The sequence below is a fragment of the Ascidiella aspersa genome, chromosome 1, assembly GCF_963924565.1.
Source record: "Ascidiella aspersa chromosome 1, kaAscAspe10.2, whole genome shotgun sequence".
NCBI classification, from domain to species: domain Eukaryota; kingdom Metazoa; phylum Chordata; class Ascidiacea; order Phlebobranchia; family Ascidiidae; genus Ascidiella; species Ascidiella aspersa.
The window spans coordinates 8,769,708-8,792,864 of NC_139447.1; the positions used below are offsets into that span (position 1 = coordinate 8,769,708).

General features: G+C 35.9%; 2 protein-coding genes and 3 non-coding genes across 5 annotated transcripts in view; 3 read left to right on the plus strand and 2 right to left on the minus strand.

The window, feature by feature from the left end:
• The first annotated feature begins 808 nt into the window (after nucleotides 1–808).
• Nucleotides 809–3,060, plus strand: LOC146167082 (uncharacterized). The gene is made up of 3 exons (XM_083390851.1): nucleotides 809–1,098; nucleotides 1,329–1,549; nucleotides 2,001–3,060. The coding sequence occupies exons 1-3, from the start codon at nucleotides 995–997 to the stop codon at nucleotides 2,147–2,149; spliced, it is 474 nt and encodes a 157-aa protein (XP_083246977.1). The 5' UTR covers nucleotides 809–994; the 3' UTR covers nucleotides 2,150–3,060.
• A 3,202-nt stretch (nucleotides 3,061–6,262) lies between these two features.
• The window catches only part of LOC146167083 (anoctamin-5-like), a 40,339-nt gene continuing 23,444 nt past the window's right edge, over nucleotides 6,263–23,157 (minus strand). The window contains exons 10-24 of the mRNA XM_083390835.1: nucleotides 21,331–21,445; nucleotides 20,875–20,935; nucleotides 20,031–20,251; nucleotides 18,754–18,936; nucleotides 18,447–18,483; nucleotides 17,438–17,607; nucleotides 16,128–16,246; nucleotides 15,167–15,288; nucleotides 13,871–13,991; nucleotides 13,094–13,178; nucleotides 12,695–12,787; nucleotides 10,669–10,763; nucleotides 10,065–10,170; nucleotides 9,277–9,394; nucleotides 6,263–8,326 (exon numbers count right to left, since the gene is read on the minus strand). Of these exons, the coding sequence (XP_083246961.1) occupies nucleotides 8,196–8,326; nucleotides 9,277–9,394; nucleotides 10,065–10,170; nucleotides 10,669–10,763; nucleotides 12,695–12,787; nucleotides 13,094–13,178; nucleotides 13,871–13,991; nucleotides 15,167–15,288; nucleotides 16,128–16,246; nucleotides 17,438–17,607; nucleotides 18,447–18,483; nucleotides 18,754–18,936; nucleotides 20,031–20,251; nucleotides 20,875–20,935; nucleotides 21,331–21,445 (1,777 nt within the window). The 3' untranslated portion in view covers nucleotides 6,263–8,195. The remainder of the gene's footprint in view (nucleotides 8,327–9,276; nucleotides 9,395–10,064; nucleotides 10,171–10,668; nucleotides 10,764–12,694; nucleotides 12,788–13,093; nucleotides 13,179–13,870; nucleotides 13,992–15,166; nucleotides 15,289–16,127; nucleotides 16,247–17,437; nucleotides 17,608–18,446; nucleotides 18,484–18,753; nucleotides 18,937–20,030; nucleotides 20,252–20,874; nucleotides 20,936–21,330; nucleotides 21,446–23,157) is intronic.
• Trnar-ucu (transfer RNA arginine (anticodon UCU)) lies at nucleotides 11,768–11,841 on the minus strand. The gene has a single exon. It is a non-coding gene; the product is annotated as a tRNA-Arg (tRNA).
• On the plus strand, nucleotides 14,709–14,782 carry Trnar-ucu (transfer RNA arginine (anticodon UCU)). Its single transcript has one exon. It is a non-coding gene; the product is annotated as a tRNA-Arg (tRNA).
• Trnar-ucu (transfer RNA arginine (anticodon UCU)) lies at nucleotides 16,802–16,875 on the plus strand. Its single transcript has one exon. It is a non-coding gene; the product is annotated as a tRNA-Arg (tRNA).

A 23,157-nucleotide genomic window follows, 5' to 3' on the forward strand; every position in this document is an offset into this window, starting at 1 on the left:
AAATCACTGAAACTAATTAAAATCGATTTTACCTCAAGAAAACAGTTCTAATTATTTATTAGTAGAACTTTTTTGTTGCTTCGAAACCATTTTTTTGTGTGTTTGTCATTCAACCGTGTTACCCCGACGTTAATATAGCCCTGAGGTTCTCAATCTTTCTTCTTGCGACATCTTTGGAAAAATGTTTCGTACTTATGGCGCACTCATCTAAATAAATTTTACCTATTTTTTTATTATATTTAGTTACCTGTTGATCATAAAATCCTAATGTTTAATTGGTGCAGTGTTTTTGTACTAATAATTCAAATGCGCATGCCAAAAGAATGCAACGTTTGTAATTGTATTGTTGACGCAAATGAGTTTTATACTTAACGTTATGCGACGCCCTTGGAAAATTAAAACGACGCACAGTTTAAGAAACCAGGAATAGCCGTTCGAATAGACGCCATTCCAAAGACTGTTTCACGCTCGCTCACGCACAGCGAAAGATAAAAAACGGTGCTTGCAAACTGGGAAATAACCTTGTTTCTCAGCACCTAAAACATCCCTGCACTTCTGCTATCCCCTTGTGAATAATAAGTTTAGACTTGATCTGTGTGAGTTTAGTCTTTGAAACCAACAGAAAATCGAAGTAGTGTTTGTAGCAACGCGCGACTTCAGGTTGTTCTCGTGTAACGCGATGAATTGTTTTCACAATCAATGCTAACCTAACGCGGTATAGGATATACCCCCTTCGTATCGTCGTTTAACATCCAGCACTCAAGATTTGAGTTGGCGCTTTGGTTAATTACGCACCGCCAAACAAGTATAAAAGGAAATGTCGTGGAAACGAGTAGGAGATCAGAACGTGTAGTAGGTTGGGTTGTCCCCAGATATGATGCATATAGAACAAATCTGTTAGCTATATCTCGCAATCCTGAAGGCAGTGATCGAAAATTGCTTTGTAGGATATAAAGTTATTAGGATTTTTTATATTTTGTAGTCAGCGGTAAAAATGCGTCGAAGCCCGGCTTCCGAATTTATGTTGTTTGCGAGTGGTTTTCAAATCATTTTTGGCCTTGTCCATCTGCTATGGATTTACTTCGATCCGAATATAAGGTAAGTCTTGTTATAATAAAAATAGCCATGCAGGCTTAGTCAAATTTTGCTCAGTAAGATGTTAGTACTTACCATAAATTCAAAGCCTGCACTAACCTGAGAAAACAACAGTTGTTCTCCACTGGCCTGAAACAGCGTTGCTTTGCCTAATAAAAGACCTGTCTTCAGATTATTGAACTGTATCTGAGTAAAGTTAAATTTACCAGCAACACACATGTTTACGTTTTCAGTTGTGCTTCTGGAGAACAGTTAAAAGTTCCAGATGAAACCTTCAACAAAATACTTTCGTTTGTTCGATCCCATTGCATTGAGATTGCTTTGGCACAGCTTATTTGGTCGTATGTGACATTTGGGACTGCATATTATTGTGATGAATGCAATTGCTGCGATCAAATTGATTCCGAACGAGCTTGTACTGCATTCGGGATGTTGGTTGTTCAATGCATAGAGGGTAAGCGTGCAAAACCGCAAAGTAGCAACTGTTTATTATAAAACTTAATGTTTCTGTTATTCTGGGATAAAAATGTCAACGGTACCTGTACGCGATCAGCTGCTTAGCACCATGGATTTTACTATTTTGGTTTTGCGACTTTAAAATTATTTTTGTATATTATCGACAAACCTGCAAAACTACAAAGAAAAAAAAAACATAACTTTGACGCAAAAAAACGTTTTGAGCCATAAGCGAGAGTTAATCGCACAAAAAATTGCCAACAAAAACTTTAAAATATTTGTGTTGTGACTTAAGTTCATTTGAAACCACAAAATTGTATTGTTGTCTTAAAATATATTTAATAACTGACTGAGAAACATAAAAAGGGGACATTTTATAACTTTTTTAAAAATTTTGGTATAACAATAGTGTTGTATTATATTAAAGTTCCTTTCAACGACTTTTGCAGTGTTGGTGGCGATTTTTGTGCAACTTTCTACCGAGTATGTTACGGATCCGTCGTTCTCTTTTCGATTCATAAAATTCGTGTTTCCGTTTGTCATCATGGCTGCCCAGCTCTATCATGCATGTACCGATGTCAAGAAGTTGCTCCCATAAATATGGTCATTTCTTTGTGACGAACGCAAATATTTTCTTATACTTCCTATATAGCCCCGTTAATTGCTAAAATGTCCGTAATTTGTATGTCTCCTTTGTTATAGCTGCCTTTACTTTCTGTGCTACAGTCATTTAAAATGTAATATTTTAGTTGTGTTTTTTCGCTGCATTGCTGGACAGCATAGACTGTTGTTATATATTTAATACTTTTTATCGAAATGGATTTAATGAGCTTCGTATAACAAGTATTTTTTAGTTTTAATTTGTTTAGTCGAGTGATTTCCAACCTTGGGCTCGAAAACCCTAAGGGGTCGAGTGTTGAGGGTCGCAGTATATGATTTAAAAAATTAACAAGAAAATTGTAATCTGAGTAGTAAAAACAATGAGTAGTAGAAGAAGCACACTAATCGCCTGTCTAACAATTGGGTTATTGGAATTTTCGAATACCTGTCAACGGACGAAGCATATCTTGAGTCAAATAGTGTTATCCACTAGAATAAATTCCAAAGATCGGGTTAGCGACACTCGAAAAACTCTCTGTGCAACATGTTAACTCAAGTGCACTTTCTGTAACAACTTTAAACGTTGATAATTCAAAACAATTCGAGATAATAAACATATAGCAAAACATTACTGCTATAGAATAACTTCCATATCTATCTATATAAGATAAGTTTATAGTTTTACTCTTTTTTCACTTTTATTTCGACGAAAGAGGATTGATAAACTCTTGTCATCAACGAAAAAGTATTTTCGAAACAATGAAAAATGCAGAAAAAAAATGAAGAACTAATAATTACACTTGAGGTTATGAATAACATTTTTTTTTCATTTTATTCCATTTACGATACAATTCCGAAACAAATAAGTACTGCGTTCCAATTTAATAACAAATTACGTCATTACTATGTATTAAGCCACTGCATTAAGCTAGCACCGGACGTCACAAAGCGCTCTTCGTGCTTGGCAACAATTTATATTGCTTTTATCAAAACATCATTTAGTAGTTGATTACTAAATATTTCGTAGCTTATTAAAATATTGCAATTTTATAGAGGTGATATTTATTTTATATTGACGTATTTAAAAGTGTTTTTTCCCAAGGGGAATTTACTTTTCAATAGTAGTTAAAAGTGTTCACGAGATGAAAAAGGTTGAGAACCACTGTATGAGGTGGTATGCGCCTAGTATGAAAAAACACTGCTTTAAAACAAAGCGTTTTTAAAATACTTTAAAGCTAAAAACTAAAATCTAATATATTCATGGAGACAAACTAGATCCCTCGCTCGCCTCTCTCTGCAGCGTGCTTAGCGCCCTCCTGTGGTACTTTGTGGCCTTGCGGGGAAGCCCCAGATTAAAGTAAAGCCTGCCCACGGCCACCAAGATGGCGGCTCTGCATTCGCGCCCAGAGCTTTTGCCGAAACGCAACGCCATCTTGGCGTACCTCAGCGCCACCTTGCGGTCTCCATGCACCCCGCCGCACATGCGCATTACGGTGGCGGTCAGGCGTGACACGCAGCTGGTGTTGCTATGCAACTTGTCTGAACAGTCTCCTTTGGCTTTGACTGCTTTGGTGTTGAAGCAAAAGCACTGCGCTTCGCCGAATTCGGCTGCGTCTTTCACCAAACCAGACTGCGAATCTCGCGTTGCTTCCAAAGCTTCCAGAACCACCTTGGCTGTGCTTTCCTCGTCGCCCATCGACCAGTAAATGTCGGCGAGGAACTGCAGGCCACGAACCCTGATGTTTCTTAGGATAGCCGCTGATTCGGTTTCGAAACCGGTTTTAACCAGTTTGTGGCAGATTTCGACGCTTTCGTGAAAGTAGAGAGAGGCTGTTTTGGGGTCCCGCCGCTTTTTGATTTGCTGTTTACCGCAAACAAAAAGAAACTTGGCCATTTCTGGATTGTAAGCGGACACGTTCTGACAACTGATTCCGTCCATTGCTAGCTAAGTAGAAAAACGCAGCAATGCGTGTAATACAGAACCTATTAATCTTTCTTGAAAGCAACTACAAAAGAGAGTTTAAACCGGCTATTAAAGCGGTTTTAAGTCAAGAAAGGTAATACGGTTTTAGGCTATAAAAATAACGGTAGAAATTTCGATTTTATCGCACATGTAAGAGAATGTCGTACAAAAAATGCACTAAATTAAATTCGCCAATCAAACAGTAGAGAATCCTTTTGACCTTTCAAGTTTTTTTTACGTTTAGTTAGGGCTATACGGTCTAAAAAGACATTCCTAATGTAAAAAACATGTAGGATAAGAACATTTTGTCATATTTCTACAACCACGTCAGTAGCGTTTGCTTAAACCTTCTCAAAGTTAGCCTTTGCTTTACATCGGGTTAGTCGCTTTCACTTTGCTAAATAGCGCTCATTGTATAGAACAGGGGTCGGCAACCTACGGCCCGCGGGCCGCATCCGGCCCGCCGATGTAATTCATCCGGCCCGCCGATGTAATTCATCCGGCCCGCCGCCTCTTTGACAAATTGGACACAAATCAATTTCACATACACTTTTACTTCTTAAGTTCAAAATTGTGCGGCCCGCAGAGACCTTTCTGAGTTTGGTTTTCGCCCGCGACTGGAAAAAGGTTGCCGACCCCTGGTATAGAAGACCTGCTCGCCACAATATAACAACCGAACGACGAAAATAAAATTGTCAATCTATAGTTATTTTTGAATTTCTTCCAAAAAAAATATCTATTGCATGGTATTTACTGGGACCCTAAAGATAAAATACAAATTTTTTTTAAACTGCTGATCTGACATAATAAAATATTCTCTTAGAAAATACACACGTACAACTAAAAACATAGGCTTATACTTGCATTTTAAAGTCGTGTTGTCATTAACAGAAGTCGCTCTTTGACTGCTTGTAAGCCTGGTCACTTTTTAAACTATCATAATGCAGTTTGAAAGTTTCTTTTTTCGCCAGTCTACGATATTTTTGACGCCTAAACGTCACTTACTTTGTTTACCCACGAGTGCCAATTAAAGCAGCTTAGGACTGATCTGATTAATATCTTAATGGTCATGGGGCACGTTATGTATGCACACAAATGCGTTATATCCGGATTAATATAAAAGCAGAAAATGAACTACTTTCACGATCAACCTCTTCACCCTATACAAGGTGGGATTTGTAGAGCAAATACTTTGGTCGGAAGTATCTTCGAAGCGAACCTACTATTTAATTTTGCTACTTACACTAAAAGCTTAACACGCCAAACGCCGATTTACAGTACGGCCGGCCGCTGGTAGAAAAACACACCCGGAAAAAGTTTAAAGCGTTTTAAGGGCAAAATGAAACGAACTTTGCTTAGCATGTTCCATTTTTTAATTGTCTGTCGCTGTTTAACCCTTTATAGAGAATAAAATTTATATTTTTATCGCACGTACGAACAAAATTGCGATTGAAAATGTGTCAGGTGTGTTTTATTTGCAACATCTTATTGCAACGAGGACTCATTCGTCAATATAACGGGCTATAATAAGTTATATTTAACTTTCAAGTTGTCGAAACATCTCTGCGTGCGTCTGTGCCTATAGCGGTGTGCTGCGAGAGAAGCAATACGAAAAAGGCGCTGGAAGTCTTGCCGAAGAAAACAAAATGAAAGTAAAATAAAACCAGCGCTGAGCGTTCGGCGTAGCGTAGGCAAATCGTTGAGCCTACGCGCCACAAATGAAGGTAAAATTGCTACGTTTTTAGATTAAATTTCTCAAATTTTTTGTGAGTCCGATGACGATATGTGAGGCTCCCTCTGCTGACACCTAGCGTGTATGAGGAGATCCCTCTCGAACCCAACTGAGGACATTGTTATTACAACGCAGCTACTTCAAACGTTCATAAGCGGATAGTTCCGCGAGATTTGTTGTTATAGAGAAGCAAAGGGTACCAACACTAAGTTGTCTTCAATGGTAAAAGTGCTTAGACCTATATGCCTGTGTTGCAAATCGTGTCATTTTGTTTTGCATGCCACATATCTTAGCAATAGTTATTAGACAACTAAGTAATACATTTATATACTGTATGTTAGACAATTAGGCATAACAAATAATATATATTATACAGAGTATATCACTCTTTAGTCTTTGATCGAGTCAAACAAACGTCGCTTTTTTCATTTTTATTTCGCGTGAAGATGGTGAATAAACTCTTGTAATCAACGAAAAGTATTTGCGAAACAATGGAAAATGCACAAAGGAAAAATGAGGAACTAATAATTACATGTGAGATTTTGAATGACGTTGTTTAAAACTGCTTAAACTTAACAAACAAAAATACCCAAATTGTAAAACGACACTGTATTAATCAATCTTTTTGGAATCGCAGTAAATCAAATTTTGTCTAAACTACATCCTAAAATACTAAATAATAAAAATGGAATTTGGTTGTTTTACTGCTTCGAAATGAACATACAATTTACCCTAACAAAAAAATCACAGTAAAACATAAATTATGGTATATAGTAGTACGTGTAAAGGGTTAAACTGCACAGAAAAACATAGGACCATTAAAAAAAACAAAAAAAACACGTTTCATTATAAGGGCTAATAAATCTATTTCTGGTATTCTTTCTAAAATCTGAAAATGATTAAATTCTTTTGAGGTTCATAGGTGGATAAGTGATTGCTTGTTTTGTTACAACGGAAAGACACAGAAGGTTTTTTACCAAAAATATCATCAATGCAGGTGGTTTAATCACCGTAACGCAAAACAGATATAAAACATAAAGCGTCATTAAGCCATCATAAAGCTGCGTACGCTACACGCGCTTATAAATCAATTAAAGATTGCGGTGGTAAAGGTAAGTTTGTAATTTGCTCGCAACATGCCTTTTAATAAACGAATAATTGTAACGGCTTGCAACGTCGGTGCCAGTAACACGCAAAGCACTTTGTAACTTGAAGATATATGAAAAAGGGTAGTTGGGAACGCAAAGGAACAGGTAGCGTTATAATACGAGTCATTTTCCAGACCAAAATTAATCGCTAATGTGCATCAGCTGTTTATTAAAGGTACGTAAAGGTAGCAAACAAGAGTTTAAATTTGCTTCTTCACTAGTAATTACACTTGCCCATGCGATAAACGGCGAAAGCATAAAAACAGCCTGAAACGGCGACTAAAATGTATTTTTAGCCGTTCTGTGCTTTCGTCTATTTTGATAATTGGGTTTCGTCTATTTTGATTTTTTGCACCTTTTTTAATTTAAACAAACCGAATCTAAGTTTAAAGAGGCCCTTAACAATCCTTCAAATTGCCTCCTATCATGTGTTTAGAAAAATTAAATGCGAGGGGAAATATATTTACTTTCCAGTCTAACTTTACGTGGATTTTATTTACTTTTCCAGCAGTCTAACTTTACGTGGATTAAAAACGTTCAAGGTTCTCAGGAAATGCACAGAGTTGTTCAGTGCGTTTTTTTGACAGGTGTAAAAATAACAACGGCTTTGCAGTGTAAGGGAAAATGACGTCTATATGCACAGCGGGACGGAACAACATTTAAACCAGTAATATTTTAGTGTTAAGGGGTAGAAACAATATCCGAATAAACGCTTTTTTGAGCGGGACTACTCATTTTTGCTACTTTATACACCTTACTGGTAGCTGGAATGGCGATACACCACGCACTTCACGCAATTTGATCACAATCTTTATGCAGCTAGAAATGCCGTTTGCGGAAAAAAGGTTTTGGTAGGACACTGTTTGCTATTTAATTCGAATTTAAGCAGCTAAGCATTGTTTTTAAGGCGCATTTAAGGGAAATCATATTAAAATGTGTCCGATTTTCCTGAAAACAGGCGAATTTATTCGGTGTGAACTTTGGGCATGTTGAAACTTTCCAAAAGTATTTAAAAATTAAAAAAAATATCTTATAAGGTTGCTTAAATGTTAAAAAGCCGACTCCGACCTGACGAAGGTAAAAAATACTGCTCAAGGTAGAATCTTGGAACCTATAGAGTAAAACTGCAACGCGGGACTTGTTGGGGTCGGGGTGCATAAGGAAAAGCCCCGGTAAGGGAGAGTACAGGGGGTAGTCCCGATCAGAGTGGCGTCGTGTTCCGCTTTTCGTATGCGGACTTCTCGTCTTCAACGAAGAAGCGTCCGTCCTTGCTCTTGGATGGACTGGCGGATGACGGTTGAGGAGTCAGGAGACTCGCTCGCTCCTCTGGATCTGATCCAAGGTGGAGGAGAAGAAGAGGTTAGACAATTTGTCGAATTATTCATTGATAAATGTTAGACAAATGATTCTTAACTTTTAGCAGACTGGTAAATATTCAAATTTTGCGAACCGGAGAAGCTTTTTAAAAATTAAAATCAACCCAAAACGTAATACGACAAAAGTATGCACCTTTAAAGCAAATAACGGAAACTTCGAAGTTATGAAAAATTTGATGCTTTTTTTTAATATCATTCGTTTATACATTATCGAATTATTCATTGATAAATGTTAGAGGACAAAGAATGACACTTTTCAGCATCCTTATATTTCATTTATCATTTTCTTTACTATAATTACTAGCTGCGACTGATTTAAACCGACCAGACAAAGCTAATCGCTAATGTACATTCGCTGTTTATTAAGTTACAAGCTGATAATTATAGTTAGAAAATAATAAATAAAATTACGGCCGGCATGTGATTGAAATTTTATTAAGTAATAAAACCGTAGGTCTTCAACAGACTGATCGAATCAGTCGATCAATTAGGGATATCATGAAAGCCTTGCTAGAGAAACAATTGGCCTGCGTTAAGGTTTGAACTCACGACCTCCGGTTACCTCGTTCCATTAACTGGGCTACACAGTAAGCCGTTATTGTCGATCAAACAAGCAATTCACAAGGGTTAGATTCCAGTTGTTCTACACGTATGCGTTTTCAGTAATAATTTTACTTGATAATAAATGAATTTATTTTCAAACAACATTACAGATCCGGGCATAATGAACCTAAATAAACAAAAGGCCGACCTTACCTGATAAATAATGAAAGTGCGTTTGAAACGTATTTTTTAACACGATGTCGATTTACCTGACCTATTGACTTCACAGTCATTTTCAAGAAATAGTTATTTACTAAAATTAATAATGCTAGAAATATTGGGGCATAAAACAATGTTACTTACCGTCGGTGAGGAGCATTTTTTGTACGAGGAAGTGTTCGCGTTTGATTTGCTGTCGCAGCCTCAAGGGTCGGTCAGGCACCAAGTAGTCGATGAGACGCTTCAGAATGAAGACCACGTGCTGTAAAAATCGATACAAACGACAAGTTAATAGAAGATAAGCAAATTTTGTTCTTGGTTTTCACTCGAAGTTTAAAGGTCAGAAAAAATAAATGCATTACTTACATAATTCACCCAAACGTTTAATTATCGCCACTTGTTAATATAGGTCTTTAAAACCTAATTGTAACGTTTCAATAAATATGTTTACTTTATATACTCTCTTATCTAACTCTTAAACAAGCTGTTTTTGCATTGACGTTTTTGCATTGTGTATTCGGATTAATTCTGGCGGTTTATGGAATATTTTGTTATCTAAGAATCTGCTGTTTACGACATTTCTATTTTAATTATACCTGAATTATATTAAATAACTTTAAAAAAATACATTACTAGGCATTTAAATTAGCTTATAATAATCGACGAAAATTCAGAATCTTCCAAATTTCGGATATTAGTTTGAGATAAAAATTTATACAAAAACATAAATTTTGTTATATAGTATAGTACGTGAGTTAAACTACACGAAAAAATAGGAACACTTAAACAAAAAAGAGTTTCCAAACCAAGATAGTCTATTCAAAAAAATAAGAAAGGGGTTAAATTTTTAAGGCTGTTAGGTGGATAAGTGAATAAAATAATCGGATATCAGTTCGATAGAAAAATTAAAAAAAAGGGCAAACTTTTCCTACCTCCATGACGATGACGAAGGCGAGCCTAGCGGCGATAACATGCCAGTACTGCAGGGTAAGCGAATACTTGTCGGGGGCCGACGGTGGGGCGCGGTAGTCGCGATACCTGTGTAGAAAACAGATGCTTTTAGATGGAAAACAGGACGCCTTAGACTTTATTTAGCAAAAGTATTTTCTTAGTTGAGGAAACCAGCGGTGCTTATAGCTCGTGATTTTCTGTAGCGCATACGATGCCGCAAAAGGTCCATAAGGGCTTTAATGAAATTAGGTAAGAGAAAACATTTACCAAAAAATAGACTTGGTTAGTTGACATTTATGATAAAAGTAAAATTAAAATGATATTTTTAAACAATTTGTTTCCCGCGGCGGTGCCTGGATGCATATACTTTATTTTAGGTGTGACGCAAACAGGACGTAGATAAACTATTATCAATATACTTTAAGTTTTTTTTCAAAAAGAATTAAAAATATTTTAGCAAATCGTCCGCTTGAAAATTCGAAAACAAAAAACGACGTAACGTGCCTAAGCTTTTTAATTTATCAAATTATTAGTCTTGTATCTTTTACCATTTGACTAAGAGTAAAACGATTGCTTCTAACCCACCTGCATTCCGTATAGCCATCTGGGTTAAGGGTCGGCTTGCTAATATTGCTGAAGTCGTTCACATCGAAATAGGACAAGCTGTTGTTCGTGTAGCCCTGGTGAATATTGGAAGTTAAGCGACGTGCGATAATATAGCGTCATAATTTAAAGGGTAACACTTATTTGTCCTAAAAAAAGAAAAACTTATCACAGACTTTGAACATAGCCTTTTCGTTCGACAAGTTTTGGCCAGTTAGAAGGTTTAAATTTTAAACTTAAACCAAGTTTTTTTATAGTGTTCAAGCCGAAAAAACTAACTTCGTTTAATTTAAAATCAACTAATTCACAGTGTTGTAAACGAGTCATTTCAAATTGACTTAAGTTCCATTCAAGTAATTTTAAAAATAACATAAGGCCAAGTCAAGTCTTTTTGAATAAATAACAGGTGAAGTCCAAGTCACGTCATTATAAGAGCAATCAACTTCAAGTCAGGTTATTGACATTAAAATAAAAGGTTAAAATAATAAAATTGGTAAACTCGTGCGATTAATTGTGAGCAATGTCTAAACAAAAAATAATAAAAAACTCAGTATACAGAAAGAAAATTCCAAGTCAAATCATTTGTCTAAAAGACTCAAGTTAAGTCAAGTCATTTAAAACCAGTGAGTTAAGTGCACTTAAGGCAAGTCATGGACTTGAGTGATAACATTTTGCAAAAACTAAAGTTCTGAAGACGAGAATACAGCTGCTCAAAAATCGAACTAAAATTAGGTCATTGGGTAAACAGAAGCAATGTTGTACTATTATAAAGGTATAGTTTTGAGACAACTTAATATTACGGCAAAAATCCGCTTAGTTGTAATAAAACAAAAAACAATTATGATTTATGAGCCCCTATAAAGAAAATAATCGGTCGTAAAATGAAAGGCCAAATTTTCAAAAAAGGGTTTCTTAAATTTAGTTAAAGGACTACTAACTGGGATTCGAACAAGAAACCTTGCGACATTGGGCTATAATTAATAAATGTAAACACACATTGTAACTATCACTAGGTTTGATTTGATAAAGTAAACTCTTAGGGACAATAAAACCCATCTTAAAGGGCACAGAAAAAGAAATGCATCCCTGCCGGGACTCGAACCCGGAACCTCTGGATTAGAAGTCCAGCGCGCTAATCCATTGCGCCACAGAGACGACGAGTAAGTGTGAGCGAAATTGGCGTGTTGAAGCGCAATGCGCGTCACATCGCAGCGCTGACCAATTAAATCTACGCTTGTATTTGTGTCAAGTTTCAATTTCAATGGGTTGAAATAATTAAAAAAGTGCGTATATAAATTGGTTTGACAACTAGACAGTTTTTAAAGCTTGGTTCGAATTGCTTTTTCTTGGCATGTTAACCTTAGCGATATACAGCGACCTCATAACAACGTTATTTTCCTGTATACTTGGAATTTCTATACCAAAACCAGGCATTGACAAAACAACTTAATAGTACTTTAAAAAATACTTTAGGGTGGATACTTCAACACCAATATAACGTACATAAAATCTGGACGATGTAACATTACAGTGTAACTGCTTCAAATAACCAAACCGAAACAATGTTTGGCTGTCACACTAGTTTATATAAGAGAAAGATTTGTTAAACTTTATATTGCCCATAATTCGTGGCCATATTTTAAAACTCACGGTGTTTACGCCCGCGTACTCTGGCGTGTTTAAACAAACAAACGACACACGTTAATTTACGCTACGCGTGGTATTAAACTACTAAAATTTGGAATGCCACTTGCGAAAGAAAGAGCTAAAAAGTTTGGCCACAGGTGATACAATGATACATGCATATCATTTAAAAAAAAAAATAAAAAGCGGCATTTTAAAATAACAACTGTATTTTTTTTCTTTTCTAACAGACCTTAGTTAGAATAGTAATACCGCTACAAACTTTAACAAACAAAAATCAATACTAGCACACCTTTTCCAAAAAAGTGAGTGTGGAAAAGCGTTAACGTATTTTCTTTAAATATTTTTTTACATGTCTACTTACCACAAGCGTCGATTGTCCGTAAATGTTGACGGAATAGACGTAGTAATAAACCATCTTCGGTATTGCATCCGAAGTTATGGCGATCGTGAAAGCCTAAAACATAAAATTAAAGTTACATTCCGCTTGTAATTTCGTGGGCCTGTTGCTGCTATTACAATACACAAATACAATTCGAATATCAATTGGCTGTCATCTAAACACGCCCAGATATCGCACGAGGAAAAACTAAAAGTGATAAATATGTTGTTCTGTTGTTTATTTTATTGCCTTATTATAAACCTTCGTTTGGTGTTCCGACAATAACACTTACTGCATAATTGTTCCGTGGTTCAAAAAAGGTTTAAAAACACTGGTGCTAAGACCATGGTTGATTCACGAAAGCAGAGTTATGGCACTTACGTTGGTGACGACCGCCAAGGTTCCGAGAAAATCGAGTAAGTAATACCAGGCTCCGATGTCCGAACTTTTCTGCGAAAGCGGGCGCCTATAAAAGAAAAAAATTGTTCAGTTTTTTAAACTAATGCTGGCCAACATAATAATGTCACAAAAGTATGGAGATACGTAGTAAGAGTATAACAGCCCATCATTTTGAACGTTTCGGATACCTCTTTTTTCTTTTGAAACACCTTAATGAAAAATGATGTTGAATAAATAAAGAGTTATTCGAAACTTTTAAAATGATTCCCACTTCTGTATGGCTTTGACATTCTTATTACGTCTTACAACAACCTCCAACCATTATGCTCCAAAGTATGATACTTAATCAAATGCGATAAGGCTTTTTGTTTATCTTATGCCACTACGGCTAGCTAAGTTTCGTTTTACTTATTCGGGAAGCGACGAGCCGAAAAATAGTACTCGAACTGGTAAATAATCAACCATTATTGCGCACATCAGGGCTAAGAATAAATATTACTACAGAAATACTATTGAAATCATTTTCAATGTAAATTAAGTAAAATCTAAATTTTGTAAGTTAAAAGAGCAGCAACAGTACATCGTTTGTATACGCTACACTCAATCAATATAATAAATAAACTATTTGCCGACGCAAAACGTTTGATTAAAACATCCACAAATGACGTCATAGAGTGCATTCAAGTACCCAGGAAGCAATGCGAGTAACTCGTCAATCAGGCGAGCCGAGTATTTAAATTTCCCATCCACGGTACTTACCTCAGCTCGCAAATAAACTTGTTAGCGTCGAGTCTGATTTCTATGATGTTGTTGATTAGGGCGAGGACGGGAGCCAATGGGAAGGCCGCTACGAACAACGTCACAAAGCCAAACTGGATAACTGAAAACAACAGAGAAGGCGACACTTATAAAAACGTGGTATTTTTAAATTAAATTGTAAAAAAAAGTAATTAAAATTAATTTATTTTTTGAAACAAAAGTGTTAAAAACGTTCAATTTATTTTATTTTCAATCAAAGATAACTTCATTTAAATTATTTTAATTTTAGTTTAAAACTTTATTTTTTATGTGTTTAATTTTTGGACGTTTTTTCGTTTACTTTAGGAGCGTAAACCTTACATTTGTGCTTCATGTTTATTTCTTGCACATTACTACAGTAATTTCATGTATAAGTGCATAGCAACAAAATTCAGGTTTATTACCAATAAAGGGCCCTGAAAAAATTGAATAAGTTAAAAGGAAACGCAGGCTAAAATGTTTTTAAATAATAGAGAAACTTATTTATGTGAAGGTTTGGTTATATTAAAACACTCGTGAGTTTGTGTAAAGGTTTGTCCATGTTAAAACACAAATTTACGCGACTTAAATAAGACATATACGGCTTTCACTAAAGACCTACTGTAATTCTTTAAATCGATTTATTAAGGAGTGCAAGTAGCCCTCAGCAGCAGTAAGCACGACAGTCGCATGACTTAAACGTCGTTGTTTTCTTTAGAAGGCGGATGTAGCGATTGCGCGCAGGGAGTTGTGCAATATGGTTTAGATTAGATAGCTATAATGTGGAATGGCCAAATGAAAAGCAGGCAAAACAAACGTCGTCTCTGTGGCGCAATGGATTAGCGCGCTGGACTTCTAATCCAGAGGTTCCGGGTTCGAGTCCCGGCAGGGATGCGAATTTTTATTAAATTTATACTCAAATTACTTTCATTAATGCTGAGTAATAAGAGAATAAAGATTGAGCTAAAATCAAGATCATACATTCAAGAATTGAAAGTGGTACATAGCCTTCTAATTGTAAACTTTAAATATAGTCTAGCTTTGTAATACGTGGGCAAGGCCGGGTATCTCAACTGGAGTTATGGCATCTTGCGTACTGTATATGGGTGCCCTTATTTTTGGCCAGTACGACTCTAGAAGAGCTTAATCACCGAACAAAATCCACATTGTGTATACGTACGATTGCATGTTTAAGTTAATGTATACTATCTAACGAAAGATCATACAAAAATCGCGGCCTCGATAAAAATTCGAATAAAAAAAAGTTGATCGACTCACCCATTTCAAGATACTCGTAGAAGAGTCCCATCTGCCGGAATGCAGTGAGGTCGTAGTCCTGCTCCCATCGGGTGTACTCGTTGTCTGTCATCTCATTCGAGATCTGTGCCGACTTGTAGATCCTGTGAGTTGAAAAAAGTAATGTACTTAGAACAGACAGTGACGGCGATTTCTAGCCAATTTACTGTTCCACCAATAATGTTCCTTATTTATTGTTTTCCGAAAGACATCCGTGTTACGTAGTCAAAATACCAAAGGCCATATAGAAGTAGGTATCATTTTAAACGTTATCTATTTATTTATTCGATATATTCAAAATGTTTCAAAAGATAATACTTCTGTATCGGCTTTGATATTCTCAATACATCTTACTACAATGTCCAACCATTATCCTCCAAAGATCTGTTTAAGGCATTAAAATTCCCAGTATATTTTTTATGGTTGGCATATGATATGTGTTTAGAAAAGGTTTAGTGACTGCCGAAAAAGTATGTATTTTAAATATAGCTAACAGGTTAACTAATTTACTACGACTAAGAATGTTCGAGAATATTGGTTCGTTTTGTCTCTACACAAATGTGTTAAGAAATAAAACAAGCAGATTTTTATTGTTTGTCTTTGGTACAAGTAGTATAGAAAAATAATATACTATTTTAGGTAAACTCACAGTTACTTGAAGTGTTGCTGATTTTTAATGTTTAATTGTACAGTACACATTTCACCCCAAGGGATTATTCTACTTATATCTAAACAAGATTTATGACAAAGTTCGAACTTGTTAACATGCTAAAAATGTACTAGTTGGAGAAATATAAACTCCAGGGTAAGTTCAAAATGCTGGTTTGGCCAATGAAATTCCTTTGAATACACAAAACACATTTCGTAAATAAAGATATTGTGATCGTTTAGAAATAAAATATTTTGCCGAGCAAGGTGTGTCGTGATTTTTGATTCTTGTCACCTGTATTTGTTGAGGATCCAGGGCATCATGAGCTCCATGAAGTTGTTCCAAATCTGCTTGCCAAGCATGATGATGATTAGCTGGAGGGAAAGCTCGTACATGCAACCTCCCGCGTCGCACTAAAAAAACAATAAAAAAAATGACCACTGCAATGTTAAGATGGGTTCTAAGGGTAAGGCTAATTTACTAGTTCTGTTTAGTGATACAGTTCTTTTTAAAAAAAATATATATATATGCAAAATTTATCTCGAAATTCGGGAATGGTGGATGGTGAACCCCGTGGGGTAAAAATAAAAAAAATAACAATTTTTTTGTCTTCTAAAACTTTGTTATTATTTCTGCCTTAAAAATATCAATTTAACGAAAGCGAAGGACAGGCAAGAGTTTTTAGTCGGATAAAAATCTTTACATCATTTATAATTCCGTCTAAAGTTTTTCTGTGTGACCGACCATTCAGAATTTATACACATACCGAATGTAATGGTTTATATCGGTTTATCAAGAACTGCAAGTAGCCCTCAGCGGCAGTAAGCACGGTAGTCGCATAGCTTAGACATCGTTGTTTTCTTTAGAAAGCGGATGTAGCGATTGCGCGTGGGGATTTGAGCTATATGGTTTACATTGAATAGCTTTAATGTGGAATGGCCAAATGAAAATCAACTAAAACAAACGTCGTCTCTGTGGCGCAATGGATTAGCGCGCTGGACTTCTAATCCAGAGGTTCCGGGTTCGAGTCCCGGCAGGGATGCGAATTTTTATTTAATATGTAAGCAAATTACTTTCTTTAATGCTGAGTAAAGACCATTCAGAATTTATACACACACCGAGATGCAAATCGAGTTTGCAATATCTAGAAAGACTGACAAACCAAATAGATCATCCCCAAAGCATGCAAATGCATTGATCGCGGGAAAAGCGATTGACATGGGGCTCGGCTATTCTAGAACATACTGCTGCGACCATTCCATAAAAGTTAATAAACGTTTCAAATAACAAAATCCTGAAAGTGAAATTACTTCTTGGTGTACAATAAATTTGAGGCTAGCGAGAAGGCCTACGTTTTTTGCCAAGTGTTAACATCGCTATATAACGTGTTTTCCTAACTTTCGGTATTTAAATGTCATAACGTAATGCAAAACACAAATCATTTTACATAGTTGCACATACTTGAAAATAAAAAAACGCGTGCAGAGTCGGAAATCGACATTTTTTTCTTCGTGTCAATTTCAAACAGCTGTGAAAATCCAATAAACTAAGCGAGGTCACAGACCAAAATGTTTGGAAAATTTTTCTTAGGACAACACAATTACCTCGTCCCATCTGTACTGTCCGAACAGGTAAGTGTAGTCGGCTGGGTAACCGGCAAAGGATTGTTTGAAGAAGGCAACGTAGAAGAGGTAGGAATAGTAGTTGACGAACTGGAAGCAGAACATCTTGAACGTGAAGCTGTCCTCGAATTCGATCTGCGTCCGCGGAAGCTCTGATGAAAAAACAAAGGTTTTTCTGATCAACTGACGACAGACGGCAGCATTATAATAAAGAGCTGGATTTTCACGATGATTTTTGTTATTTTGGTGATGTATACAAGCCAGTGTTTCTTAACCCATGGGACGTGTCCCAAGCTTGTCAAGAATTCGGGTCGCCGTTTGGTTTGGCTGGGTTACCGACTGAAGTAGGTCACAAGGCTAGATTTATTGAGATTGATTCTGGGCAAGATTTTTTCAATACTTAAATTTGCGGAGGCAATACCATGGCATGGCTAATATTGCATAAATTCGAACTAACTTATGCTAGTTTCTTACATTTTGTTCGCTTACAAGAAATTCAGTGAAGATAATTGGGTCACCAAGTCTTCGCTGTTACACTCGCTTAGTATTTGAGTCGCTGCGCAAAAAGTTGAGAAACACTAATTTTTAGCATTATTTGGAAACATTTTTAGAGCTACTCATGTAGCTCGTAATTTATCCTATTCATAAGTCAAATGCCATTTACTACCATTTTTTTAATACCATTCTTATCGCCTTTTACTTGCGCCTGTGCTTTTACGTGCATTTTAATTGTTTTCATTTATACTTTGACCTGATGAAGCACGGTTGTGCGAAAGCTTGTCGAGAATCAAATGCAATTTGTCTTTATACAGTGCCACCTGATTTCTCTATAAGTCAAATGATCCTTCAAAAAAAGTGCTTTCTCGTAAGTGTCCTCACTGATTACGCAAATTACTCCAGAAAACGAAACAAAAACAATTTAAAGCTTCGGAAAAATAACAAAAGCTACAAGTTTTACGTTTGGAAAAGACTTTTTTTCTGGAGAACTTACCCATGGTCGTTAAGATCAGGGCCATCTTCTCGTAGACCTAACGAAAAAGAATAATAAAGTTATGTTATCTCGAAAAAAAGTTTAAATAGAAGTACACAGAATTTCGAATTTGATTCGTTTATTAAAGGATAAATAAACTTAACAGTCGGAATAGTTATGGTGCCACGTTAAAACGTCTTCTGCTTTTTAACAGTCGGAATAGCCATTTGTTTCACGACAAAAGGTGTTCTGCTTGTTGTTAATTCAAATAATAATAATAATAAAATAGATATTCAAACGAAACCACTGTCAATAATTTAATACTCACAAAGTTGAGCGACATGATGATAATAAGGGATAGAAGTGAGGCGGTTATGGTGGTGAGCATTGAAGGAGTTGCGACCTGGGAGAGCGATCCCAGACTGGAGAGGTCAACGTTGGCGGCGAACACTGCAGCTATCACCAGGCGATATACGATGATGGCAAATACGGCCGCTACCACTATGAGGACCTGTGCGTAAGGAAATGGGGGTAAAGTCTTTATGTACGTTTGTAGTTCATTTGTTTAACATACTTGGACCGAAAAATATTTTAAAAAAATCATAATTGCTGTAAGGTACTCCACAAACTGTGGCTACTAATAAGAGCAGTTGTGTGTGAGATAAGCTTATGTATCTTGACTGTAGGCTAATAATTTGTTTGTTCGTCTAATAGTGGTAGGTCAGTATACCCTAATGTAAACATTTAAGCCGAGATAGCCAAAACTGGTCGCAAGAAAAGTTTAATACATTTTTTTAAAGCATGGTGGCCACAATTAACTTCAAAATAAATATAAATTAGCCACAAAAAAACTTTAAAATCTATTGATTTTTCAGACAAAGTCAATTGACAAAAATTAGATGAATTTGTTAAACCCGTAGATTCTCGAGCAATAATTTTTAATAAGTTAATTAGTTTATACGTAAAACCAAATACTCTAAAAACGAAACAAAAAGCCTGAGTTAGACTTTTTTTTATAAAATGTTGCGATTAGCAACAAACACAGGTGATTTTTTCCATCATTTAATCAAATTAATTTTACTTGGAAAACGACGAGAAAGCGAACAAAGTCTGACTCTGAATATTCCTTTTACTTTTAACGTCATCAATCCAATTGGATTGGGATCAAATTGACGAACCTGACAAACTATCCTTACTAATCAGTAATGTTCAGTACATTTCGTCGGCCAATTTTTTATCATATAATAAAAAATTTTAGTTTCGAAAATATTCAAATAACTACCCTAAAATGGAGAAAAGAAATGATTTTGTTCTCGTCCAAGTGTATAAGATCTCACAAAAAAATTTAAATTCGTTTAGGAGCAAAATTATAGTTATATTTTATCCCAATAAGATCATCATTGTATTTGTATTGTATAAAAGGATTGCTTCAATATTGTCTTTGTATATTTCTATTCTTGGATTCGAAAAGTTATCCCGAAAAAAGACAGCAAGTAATGGTCAATAGACTTCGTCAGTTGGTCAAATTTTATCATGTCAAAAAAATCTTAATTTTGAAAATTAATTACCCCGAAAAAGACAGCGAAAATCTTCCACAAGCCTTACCCAGAAGATAACGGTGGTAAATGACAGGCAGGTCCTTGTGTAGCGGTCCTTGGCGGCCAGGTAAGGTTCCCGGCGCCCCGTGACCGGGTTCAGGCGTTCCCGGGTCACTTGGGCCTCGTACTCGGGCCGGACCAGGTCCCGGTCCTCGTCGTAGTCCACCAAGTCCCAGTCGTAAGCCAGGTGAAACTGCTTGCGTTTCCAGAATTCCAGGAACATCGTGGCTGGTGAGAAAAATTAGTATTTTTTTTATTTTCGCGCTCTGTTGTTCGCCGACATTTTTGCGTTATTTTCTTGTTTGTTTTTTATAAGTTTGTTTTAATTTTTTAGCTCTTTATGTTATTTGCGCTTTTTAAAGACGTCATAACATTGTCTCAAAGAAAATATTTTGCGCAATTGTATTTTGCGAACTTTGGTAAAAATTTTTTGGGGATAGGGAAAATTATATATAACCGAAGGCTACAGGACTCTATAGTTTCTTTTTCGGGCGAATATCGTTATGAAAACACGTTTATTGCTTTATTTACCAGTAAGGTTAACTACAGTGAGGCAAAGATTGTTAATGCAAGACATTATCATAGACACTGCTACAAGAATACACGCTTAAGGTAGTTGCTTTAATTAATAGCCGCAATCTTGACTCGTTTTTTTCATTTTGAACGGCTTGTGTATTGCGACGAATTCCACACCTAAAACTTCGCTACAGTTAAAATCTGCATTTTTTTCCTTTGTAGCACTGATTTTATTAGTCTGAGAGGAGAAAAACATTACTTGAACTTTTTTGCAGTTTCACACAAACAACAAAGTTATCGCCAGCGCATATATAGGTTTACATTTGCGAACTTACCCCATAAAGACATGAAAACAGCAAAGAATATCGTTGCTTCGTTGTCGAACACGTGAGTCACCTGCAAATGCAGAAACGTATCATTATAACAAATGCGGCAAGTCATTTGTGGGAACATACAGGTAAAAATACATATTTCGGTACTGATAGTGAGGAATTATGAGTCCAAAAACTGAACTGACGATCACTGTAGAAATGACAACATCGATTACGATTTGTTAGCGGCAGTTTTTAATAACAAATATAAATTTGACATGGCAGATACTACATTGTTGCGTTACATCTGGCAAAACAGATTTGGCAAACTGTATGATATACAAAATGGTGCCTTTTTTAGGCAAATTGTTATCCTGAAACAATTAACCTGCGATATGTTTCCACGAGGTCCAAAATCAACAACTAAAAAGAAGCGACAAGCGTTTAAAAATCGCAAAGAAAATACGCTTTTAAACCTACCTGCGCTGACAGGCATGTAGATCCTAGTTTCCAGTAGCCGCAGTCTGCGTCGCACACCGGACACATCGTGATGTTTCCCGCGTAACTCGGGTAGTTTTCGTCGCAGACCTCCAGGCTGTTCCACACACACACACAAACATACACAACATTGTATAGGTTAGTTTGACGAAATGGTCAAGGGGGGTTGTCGGTATTGCAGTAGAAATGTAAAAAACGCATTTAGCTCGTAAATTTGATTAGTTTGTATACACTGGTATAGTGTTTTCGAACTTTGGAAAACTTTAATGAGCACGTTCGCGTTTAGAAATAGTAAGACTTATTCAAAAGTTACTGTAACATATTTTATGGGAAAATTTGTGAACAGTTTTTGAATAAGCTATAGAATAAATGTATCTTGGCCTAAAAAATTTTGCGCAATAAGGTAACAACGGGCCTTAATAGTAAGTAATATATAATTAATTAACAAAAGGTGACCAAAATTACGAGAGCAAATAGTAGGCCTGATAAGCTTAGTAGAAATAATACAAAACCTGTCTCAAAGTTACACTGTATACAGAACATTTCCCTAGTGCGTTAAAAACATACACAATCGCATTAAAAATGTACTCTCGTATTAAATTACGTTCGAAATCATTGTAAACAGACTAATTAATAGACTTTTTTCGAATTCGGCCTCGCTATTCACAAATCTAAGTTTTTACAAAGGTCAATACTTACTGTATTGTTAATATTAAAATGCCAGAAAAAATCATGCTTCGAAGTTTCATTCTATATTGCTCGGAAAATGTGAAAGTAATTAGCTTCAATACTTTCTAGCAAACAACATAACACATGCAGTGTATTTTAAAAAGTGTAGTAAAAGGCGTTTTACCAGTCACGTTAAAACTTGTACCGGCAAATGTGTTATTCTGTCGTTAGTTTTTTAGTGCACGTGATGCAAGCATTATGTTACATTAAACACGTTAGTAGGATGGCAAGGCTTGTTCTTGAACACAAACTGCTATTAAGTCCGGTTTTAGTAGAACAAAAATGATATAAAATCAGTGGAAAAGGATTTTCAATTTCGAAAAACAAAAAAGAGCCTTTTAATCGGTTCAACTAGCGCCATTTAACCTTTAAACAAACAATTTTTTGTTGACTCACTACACCATAAAGCCAAAACGAAAAAAACACACATCTGAACAGAGAAGTCCAAAGTAGATCGATCGATTTACGCTTAAAATAGTGGTTCCCAAACATTTTTTAGATTTAAAAATCAAAATACTTATAAAATCAAAAAAATATTAGCGGCATGAGAATATTCTCCCTCGACAATCTTATTTCTTACACGGTAAGGAAATAGGTTAGAACCATACTATTACGAGTTATGTGATAAACAGTATTTATTTAAGTCTCGCATGCATATCAGTATGCCCGCTATACTATGACAAAAAGTTAATTCGAAAAAAAAAACGTTTTGCGGCGCACTTGACAATCATGTAAAGTTGTTGTGACCTCGAGTGCACAAAGTATAAGAATCACTGGTTTCAAGATGAACTAATTAACTTTGAGTTGTCTTTAAACGAAAACACGCTTACTTCAATATTCCGCCTGGTTTCGCCGCCCACTGGTTAAAATGCACTAATCTAAACCAATATTTTCTTGTAGCGTATCAAAACAAACACAGTCCAGCAAAACAGGCAAAAAGCGGCAGAATTGGGCGCAAGCGTTCGTGAATATAAGCAAACAAACACGCAAAACAAGTGCGTATACTCACAGCCTAATAAAGCGGCCAGGTAGCAGCATAAAAAGAGTAAATAATTAATTAAATATAACACACCGCAAATA

Excerpts from the sequence above, each read along its gene's own strand:
- LOC146167082 (XM_083390851.1), top strand. The coding sequence starts at position 995 with ATGCGTCGAAGCCCGGCTTCCGAATTTATGTTGTTTGCGAGTGGTTTT. Across the intron at positions 1,099-1,328 it reads TACTTCGATCCGAATATAAG|TTGTGCTTCTGGAGAACAGT; the intron begins GTAAGTCTTGTT and ends TTACGTTTTCAG. Across the intron at positions 1,550-2,000 it reads GGTTGTTCAATGCATAGAGG|TGTTGGTGGCGATTTTTGTG; the intron begins GTAAGCGTGCAA and ends CGACTTTTGCAG.